Source organism: Amphiura filiformis, chromosome 7 (genome assembly GCF_039555335.1).
Source record: "Amphiura filiformis chromosome 7, Afil_fr2py, whole genome shotgun sequence".
Classification (NCBI taxonomy): domain Eukaryota; kingdom Metazoa; phylum Echinodermata; class Ophiuroidea; order Amphilepidida; family Amphiuridae; genus Amphiura; species Amphiura filiformis.
This window is the reverse complement of record NC_092634.1, coordinates 16,851,242-16,861,100: the sequence shown is the minus strand read 5'-3', so window position 1 is coordinate 16,861,100 and position 9,859 is coordinate 16,851,242. Positions and strand designations below refer to the sequence as shown.

The following is a 9,859-nucleotide window of genomic DNA, read 5'->3' as shown; positions in this document are numbered from 1 at the left end:
AAACCATGTCAGTATCATTCAGGCTAGGCAGGAGTGCAACTATTTACAGAGGCAGAAACCTAATCAGCACACACATAGAATAACCATCGCTTGCATTATCAGTTCTCGTACAGGATAGTCACGAATATTTAGCAGTAAGCCCAATTTTCGAAGAGGATATAATTTGACACTTGTCGATGCGCACCAGAGTCTACCGTCTTTCCCGACTGCCCTAATTGGACAGACATCGTTTCAGGCTAGGAGGACATGAATACAACGTGCGATTCAAATGAATTAACACTTATCATTGATCTTTCGAATGTCACCACGGTGCCAGTAAGGTTGATCTACCAACCATGGGAGTGGGTTGTATACGAACTCATCTGGCCATCTATAATACTTTTTGGACTCATCTCCAATGTGTTATTTATACACACTGTCACTCGGACACCGTCTCTTCGTACGCCGACGTTTATATACCTGATTAATTTATCGGTTTCAGACACCATGATTTTAATTTCTATTGGTATTCCACATATTGTCTACTACCAAATAAGTCCCATTCGGACGCAAAATCATACAGTTGCTACTATTGTTGGTGGTTTGTTTGTTTTCTTTTTTCTCGCGTCGGTTGGATTTGTCACTCTGGTCTCGTTAGAAAGGTACTTGGCAATTTGTTACCCAATCAAACATCATCTAATGAAAGGAACTCGACGAACAGTCAAACTTATCTGTTTTACATGGATTCTCGGGTTTTCATTATCATTAACTGATATACCTTATACAAATTTGGTTACCTCGTGCATTATTTGGCCAGAAAACAGCGCTTATACCAAGTACCCTTACTACATTACACAGAGTGTCGTAAATGACACTATCTACGTGTATATATTTAGCATCGTTTTCATTGCGTTTTGGATTTTGACGCTATTAACAAATACTTTCATTTATATAAAGATATATATGACTTTAAATAATCGAACACAAAATGCACAGTTCGGCAACACTTCAGTAGACTTTGATGAACAACTTCGACAGGTGTCTCGTATGTTGATCATCAATGGAAGTGTTTTTTACTCGTGTTGTGCGATCCAAATTTTAGGGCAGATTGTTTTTTCTGTTGATGTGTTTACTGATCATATTCTTTATAATAAGGAATGGATTCAAATCATTATGAATTCAATATTAACGTTAGCTGCTGCCGTCAATTCTTCAATCAATCCGACATTATATTTCATTACAAATAAACAGTACAGAAAAGGATTTAAGTCATCAGTGAGGCTTTTGTTTCACAAGCGTAAGAGCCCTTTGCGGGAAAACAGATCGAAAGAAAAACGTAAGCCATAGATCGTCGAAGTTATGAAACGCTTTTACTTAAAACTGATTTTTTTGTTGTTGTTTCCTCAAATAATCAATTATTACCAGTATAAGCGAATGTATACGAGTGTACAATATGTTTCAATGTGTTTAATGCAGGTATAACTCGGCGCTTTAATTTATTAAACATACACAATACAGTTATGGATTTAAGGTTCCCATAGGAGTAGGGCAATTATTTTGTTTAATATTGCAAAGACAAAGATGTTTTATTATAGTGGACCCAAATACTCCTCGTCCTACTGAGCCGTATTTTTACCCCCCCCCCCCCACGAAGGGATTGTTGCAACCCCTTAACTTTACTATTATGTTTGGTACCAATATATAGCTATGTATTTCTTTTATCCAGTGATAACAAAATAATTTAAAAGCATACCGCATATAACGACGCTATGAAGTCATATTAAATATAAGCGTGTTTTCGCAGAAATTCTGTATAAAAATGTATTTACGGCTAAACAGTCTATGAGCATGCAATTCTCACCTTCTTTTCTTCTAAATATAATAGAAAATTACTATCAAGTAAAAAGAGGAAATATCTTGCAATAATTTTACAAGAACAAAATGTAATCATGAAATTTACTCTTTAAACAAGTTCATTTGGATTTGTTAACATTTGTTTTAATGCAAATCCAATAATAATGAAGTTGTTACACTCGAATTTTAGTGACGTTTCCTTTTATATACAACAGGAGCCACCGTAGAGGGCGTGATGAGCTGGTTAGAAATGCTGTTTGCTGACCTTGTTTAGATTGTATTTTCTATTTTGGCGTATCTAGATGGCTTCTTTACCTAGTGGTCTTGTCAGCTTCTCTGTCGATGACTTTTGAGTCCTCCCAATACGCGGATTTAGGGTTTCTTTACCGGAAGTCAATTTGTGCCGAAATTCCTTCCCACAGTGCAATAAGCGTTTGCATAACAATACAGGTCGGAGGTTAATCAATATTCTGTGTTATGCAATACGCATATTGCATTGTGGGAAGGAATTTCGGCCAAAGTGACTTCCGGTAGAGAAACCCTAAATCCGCGTATTGATAGTAGAGCCATTCCATGTCAACTCCAGGGATGTGCACCGCAGCACCTCATCAATTTTTTCTTTTTCTATGTAGTGGTAGATATTGATGAGAAAGTAAAATCCTGAAAATTTGAGCTTCATACTCTATTTCGTTTTCCCGTGGCATCTCCAAAACCGCTTGGAGTTGAGCATTCATTTTTTCCATGTGTTCATAATGCTCATAGAGGTATGCTAGAAATGATTTTCAGCAAAATTTGAGTGGATGACCATTGACCAACCAACCCATTTTGTTGATGTGGTTGGAAGGACATATATGTGAGTAGGCAAACCTAACTGATGTTTTTAAAGCAAAGTCATCGAGTCCCAAAGCCAATATCTCTCAGAAATGTTGCCCAAGAACATATTTTCAACATACCTGAAGTTGATGGTGGGGCAAATTGTCTGACATTGGTTTTCAGGGGGTCAAAATGTACAAAAATGTACAATTGGAGTTTTGCATGGGTAATATCTCAGCTAAAAGTATTCTAATAGGCTCAATATGGGATAAGAGTAATCTCCTACCAAAGGGCTATGACTGGCAAAAAATGGACAAAAAAATTATTTTTTTACTTTTGGAGTTCTGACCCCCGAAGTTGGTCCTGGATGGACGAAGTTGCATTTTGAGGGCCCTATATCTTTTAAAGTAAAGGAGTCATAAGTTTTCTGATGCCAGATTTGAATTATACACACACAAAAAACCCAGGATACATACTTTTCAAAGTTGTTGGGGGTTCCCTTTATACATTTATGGACCTCCAAACATCGTCTTTCGCGTTGCGACACATTTTTTACGCTGACCCCCCTAAATTTCAAATTGATGCCACGGGAAAACGAAATGGAGTATGAAGCTCAAATTTTCAGGATTTTACTTTCTCATTAATATCTACCACCACACAGAAAAAGAAAAAAATTGAAGAGGTGCTGCGGTGCACATCCCTGGAGTTGACATGGAATGGCTCAGTATGGTCTGTAGAGGCAGCATGATCTGTGATAGCTGAGTGACTTTTGAATGTCTGTGATAGATGATTAGCGCTGGCACGTGTGTAGGGTTTAGTTTCAAATTTTCCAATTCTTTTTGGTGTTCTTTGAGGCGAGCACCGAATGGACCGCCGATGTCTCTAATGCACAATCATGTTGGTTATATAAATAAATATCAATGGTCCTAAAATGGATCATTGTAGAACATCGAATGTTTTAATTTTCATCGGGGTTTCAGCAAGGAGGAGAAAGCTTTACAACGTGTTATAAATGCTTTATGGTTTTGTTTTGCATAGATTACAAACTGCAAACCATCCAAGATAATACATTTACAAGGATACAGGGTGCATGTATTTGATACAAAACCGCAAAGGTCACATGAGGTCAAAGGTCAGGTCAAATTTAAAGTTGCTCTGATCAGCCTGTTACTCAGGAAAAACAATCATTGACACTTCAGGAATATGAAGGTCATCCGTGGCCATCCGAGGTCAAAGGTCAGGTCAAATTTTGAAGTTGCTCTAATTGAGCTGCAATTTGCAGGAATTGATCCCTGACACTTTAGGAGTATGAAACCATAAAGGTCATAATTATGAGGTCAAAGGTCAGGTCAAATTTTAAGTTGGTCCCATTAGGCTGTAACTCGAGGAAATGACCACTGTAAACAAAATAAACAAAAACTATCCTTCCATTTTAAGCATTTTTACATTTAATAGCATCAACCATAATCAGCTGCCACCTGATATTTGCGCTTCTTGAAGCACAGTAGCTCTAGTTATTATTGTTAATATGCTGTAATAGTTTACGTATTTCATATGTGACACGATCTAGTCCATGGGGGCCAAAGGAGGCATTTTTGAAAATTGAGTTACTACAATTATTACATTCTACATACAACATGCTATAATTTACTGAAAACACAAAAGGTCTAGCATACTTGGTTCTAAAGTTACGAAGTTTTTTAATGTCTATTTTCTTATGTATTTTATTGGGTTTTTCTCCATATTTTGACCTTTATCTCAGTTTCAAATTTGCCACCTTTGGCACCCTTGGACCAGATCGTGTTACATATGATAATGTCTGATATTGAAGTGAAGTAAAACCAAAAATTAATCTATCGATACATACCAGTCGTAAATAATGAGAATCACGAACAGTAAAATATTGTGTGAAACATTTTCATAGAAACAAATGCGAGCGTGTATCACCACCAATATCCTCCAATAAACAATTATTAGACACACCCATATCTACAATGACGGTGAATTTAAAACATTTAGTATAACCATTGGAATATTATGAAGGTTTATTGCAAACACGTAACCAGGCATTTGACTAAATAGCTTTTACTTTTCAATCGATGCTCTTAAGAGGCATCACGTTTTTAATAAAATTGTGCCTGTCTAATAAGTCTCAGGTAATATTTCATTGTGGAATAATTAATTGAAATTATAAGAAATACGGGTTTGCTATTTAAATATAAAAGTCACCATCTTCAAGGCCCACTTGGGCTTGAAATATGAGTCTTTGTCAATATTTGCACATTTGTGACACGTACTAAGACTTCAGACTGGCAAATTAACACCAGGTAATGTCATATTTTGATGAATTCTTGTTGACATTGGTGATCGTGGGTGATCTTGACCCGAAAACCCATCATTCACATCTATTTGACCCCACAAGAAAACCTTATTTGAACCAATCTCACTTAGTCAGTGTTGCCGATATCTTACAAGCAGTGAAAGAATGACAACTCAACAATTGACCTCCCAGTCCGAGCCAAATGCCCTACGTCAGCTACGTTTAGTCAACGGAGAGACACTTCATTGATAACCCATCCAATACTTATTGATGTATGTTGCTCCACCAACTCGTACAGAAAATATACTTTCAAACAATATCCGAAACCGGGATCTGAAGTTAAATATTCATGGTCTATGAAGCCGCGGTAAACGATCTTATGTTGGCGCTTTAACCGCAGTGTTGGCAACACTATACTATATTGTCAATGATTTCTATACATTAATGTTCTGGATCGATGAAGATACAAGTTGTGAATACAACAGACACCCTAAGCTCATGTAAGCCAATACAGCACCTTTTGGCAACATAAGAGGTTTATGGTCCAAATGTGCGCGAAGCGCGGAACATTTTTCATATTCCTATTAAAATAAATCATCAATAATTACACCCACATCCGACAAAAATTAATAAATACATCCGCAACCTGCAAATACAACGAGTACAAATAAAGATCCACCCACCATGACGTTACTCATCCTCGTCCGATGATGTGGTTAGATGTTGACCACTTTTTATATACTAATCAATACTTATTTCTTTACACATAAGTATATGCTAATATAATTTACATTTAATTTAAACAGTATACTCCAAAACCATTGATCATATGACATTTATTTACATTTAAAAGCTGACAGGCAAAACACATTCTTATGCTAAATTATAAGGGCGTTTTCTTGTCAGGCATTTCTCCTCATTGACAAACAGCTGTAAATATTTACCCGCAACTTCCCGGATTGTTGCAATCTCAAGTTAATCTTATCACAAATGGGATTAATTGATCAAGAAATGTACGTCTTTCTTGAATTTGCCTGCTTGAATCCACTTTGATGTTAAACTCATTCATTTCCAAACCAATGGCAGACAGTACCAAATATGTAATTACCAAACATGCATTTCCAAACCGATGGTAGATAGTACCTGGTTTTTACTAGAGGCATTTAACATTTTAAGATGATCCCAAAAAATAAGGTGGTCAAAATAAGTCAGCACTTTTTTAAAGCTTCTTTTCACACACTTTTTAACAATATATTTCAAAGTTACATATTCTTAAAGTGTATATTTTACAAACTATGTGTTGCAAAAATTGGCAAAAAGAAGATGAAATGGTGCCGGATTCAGCATGTTCAGTGCAGTAAGTCAAATCCAGTTTTTCCACACGCAAGTTTATTATACGAGCGTATACTCTAGCGCTAAACTGATGTTTTGGTTTAGCACTGTTCAATATAAATTAATGTGAAAAAAACCCACACACGGTAATTTGTACTAAATTTATAACATTTATAACTTCATAACTACTTTTACACGTACTTAAGTAACTTTAAGTAAGGCAGCATTAAGTTTGGTTGCATGTTTCCAATTTATGACTTAACCATTCAAAATATTGTATGAATACCAATTTCAATTTTTAAAGTTGCGCTAATAGACTTATCGCAAATCATAAGATTAGTTTTTTGCTATGCCTATTATAGTATTTGTGTTAAACTAAAATTAGCCCCTGATAGAGGGCAGGGCCTGAAAGGGGTAAAAATAACATCTGTGACGGGCTGTCCCTAAAATGAAATTGCAAGTCCTCACTATGGACGTTTCCGGCATCAGCCCTACCGAGCTTGCGGCCATTATGTGTTTTGTTGATACTGGGTCCCAGCAACTTGCAAAAAGCAAGAATATGCCTAATCTTAATGCAACATTGAACAATTAGTTGTACTGGTTACTGTTGGGTGAATGGTAGTGCTGAATAGACGTAGATATGGACGATTCTCCAAAGCTGACGCCATTACGTTATTTCATCCATTTTTGCATCAAACATATTTTAATATATTTTAAATGTGAAAACCTTCACTATATGTATTAAGAAGAATCAGTCTTGGTGTATTTGCCGTATGCTCTGATTCCGTCTATAGACGATATGCTTATTTTATATTTTTATATTGCCCGATACATTTTCATTACATTTACATGTTGAAATATGTAGGCTACGATTTTGTTCTGTAACTTCGACGGTTTTATTGTTAGTTTCTTGCAAATGATCTGCATGAAGCATGTTTTTACTCTTACAAAACTATCGTCCCATTGCAACAAAAAAGCATTGCCTGTATTGTTTATTTGTAATAAAGTAAAGTGTCGGATTTATACAAGCATTTAAACCAACAGCTAAATATACAATTATAGATTGGACGACTGTTAGCAACGGATTGTCTAAATAAATATCGACACCAAACACAGGTAGAACATACGTTATAGTAGCGTATATATTCACTGTTCCACAAAAGTAAAAGACACAGCTGTTAATAATTAACATAAAAGTAACTTGACGAAGTTGATTATCTAAGTCAACTGATGTGTTCAGAAATTGGCGACTCTTTTTTCGGTTCTTAAGAACACTATATATTTTTACATACATATAAACATTCGGTATAAGGGTAAAACACCAGAATGACACCCAAAACAGGCTAAAGTAATAAACGACGTCGTCTAGAAATAGAACTGTAATCTGTGTAGGAAAGTTAGCATAAGCATCATTCTGTGGCCACATTATACACGAAGTAGTAAAATCGGTGAAAATCAAATCTGTTAATGAGGTAAGGCCCATAATCCATGCACAGCAGATAAGTTTAAATGTTCGTCGAGTTCCTTTCATAAGATGATGTTTGATTGGATAACAAATTGCCAGAAACCTCTCCAACGATACCAGAGTGACAAGTCCAAATGATACAGTTATAAAGCAGCTCAATAAAATGGCACTAACAAGTGACACAACCACATTTTCAGTTCGTACCGGACTGATTTGGTAATATGCTATGCGTGGAATACCAGTAGAGATTAAAGTCATGATGTCCGAAAACGATAAATTGATCAGATATATATACGTCGGTGTGCGAAGAGACGGTGTTCGAATGACAATATATATAAATAACAAATTGGAGATGAGTCCATAAAGTATAATAGAAGGCCAGATGATCTCATATACAATCCATTCCCATGGCTGAAAGATGTAAAGTATCAGGATGCGATCTTCGATCGCATGCGATAGATCTATTATCGCCGACTCGTTTTGATTGCAGATTGATTCCATATTTTTGAAATCTATGATCAAGAAGTGAATTATATTTATTGCACCGTCGTTACAGATCCAGTGCAAAGAAGTTCTACTAGAATATGGCTAGTCATTTTGCCTATAATAAAAAGGGCCATATGAAATCAGTAGCCCTGTTTTACATGCCAATCTCATCACCAAATTAATAGCAGTAACAGTCCAGCTACTTAATGAAAAGGGAGAATCTGCGAACGTGTTTGCACACGATCAATAACTTACGTTAGTGGCAAGTAGCTAATGGTTTATTATTGAACGGCTGTATCCCATGCTTTCTTAGTTTCTTTTAACGTTAATTGCATTTTAGTATCAGCATGATCAGTGGCATTGTTTGTAATAGCGATTATACTAGTGGACGTTCCCGTCCTCCCAACACCTTATGACTTGGATAACCACCCTTATTGAGTAAATACTCCCCCCGTTTCCCATAAATTGCTTCCTTGACCCCTCTCTCAAACCACTTATGCAGCATTATTATTCAGTGGGTGTAGTCTAGTTTGCAGACACAAAATCTAATTGGACATTAGCAGGTCGTAGACGGATATTGAGAATGGGTAACACGCTAGGCGTAGTCCTAGTGCGTAATCTTTTACGCAATAACAGAAATTGTAAACAACTTTCGTTTATGTTAGAATAAGGAGAATTTTTACGACGGTAATTTACTTTTTGCTAAATAAAATAATATTTAAATGACTTAGAATGAGAACAAACGTTTTTACTAACGGTGGATACCGACTGCGCCACCATCCACTACTCAAAATACTGGACCTGCATGTCGTCTATTACACGGTAAAGGATATAGTCAACTCCTCCTTCTCATATCGTTTATTCTCTAATTTGTCGGTATTAAAAAAGAAGGAAAATGGACATGATGGAAGCATTACAAACCTTTCACGAATATGGCAGTGGAACACCAGGAAAGGTGATTGTATTTAATAACTTATTGGTAAGAGATACACATTTAAAGAGATTATTATTAAGTCTTAATGTGGTACTACACCCCCTGATAAATGTTGTGACTAATTTTGCATTTTTCTCAAAAAAATAACTACACACTGGTTAAAAAGGTTATGTATATTATAGGGGCAAGGAATCCAATTACTTCACTGAAATTTCAGTGATTCAAGACAAGTGGTTCACTATATATGTTAAGAAGTTACATTCTAGCGGTACCTCTATTTTATCATAAATAACGTACTGCTTGTATTGAGTCACTGAAATTCCAGTGTAGTAACAGGATCCCCTGCCCCTATAATATACATAACCTTTGTAACCAGTGTGTTATTATTTTTTGAGAAAAATGCAAAAATAGTCACACATTTATCTAGGGTGTAGTACCATCTTAACTTCTATGTCCTGAAGGTTTATTAGATATTCCAGTTAATGGGATGAAATATACAAAATTCACAAGTCACATGACATTAAACTCTCTATATTTCAAATTAAAATCACAACATTATACCAATTATTATATTCAGACATTTGATCGCAGGATATCGTCGCGAAAATGATCATACTTATTCCAAAGGTCATATGCAAAACCTAACATGTAAAAAATGGGCCCATCAGTGCATATA

The 9,859-nt window shown here is 35.8% G+C and overlaps 1 protein-coding gene across 1 annotated transcript; it reads right to left on the bottom strand.

Moving 5' to 3' along the window:
• Positions 1 to 2,006: 2,006 nt before the first annotated feature.
• Positions 2,007 to 8,023, bottom strand: LOC140157681 (uncharacterized). The gene is made up of 3 exons (XM_072180921.1): positions 7,643 to 8,023; positions 7,353 to 7,447; positions 2,007 to 2,117 (listed from the first exon to the last, which is right to left on the bottom strand). The coding sequence occupies exons 1-3, from the start codon at positions 8,019 to 8,021 to the stop codon at positions 2,007 to 2,009; spliced, it is 585 nt and encodes a 194-aa protein (XP_072037022.1). The 5' UTR covers positions 8,022 to 8,023.
• Positions 8,024 to 9,859: the final 1,836 nt, after the last annotated feature.

Coding starts and splice junctions, on each gene's coding strand:
- LOC140157681 (XM_072180921.1), bottom strand. CDS start 8,021: ATGACTTTAATCTCTACTGGTATTCCACGCATAGCATATTACCAAATC. Junction 7,448..7,642: donor CGACGTCGTTTATTACTTTA/GCCTGTTTTGGG, acceptor TTTGTGGAACAG/TGAATATATACGCTACTATA. Junction 2,118..7,352: donor CAGTCGTCCAATCTATAATT/GTATATTTAGCT, acceptor ACGCCAAAATAG/AAAATACAATCTAAACAAGG.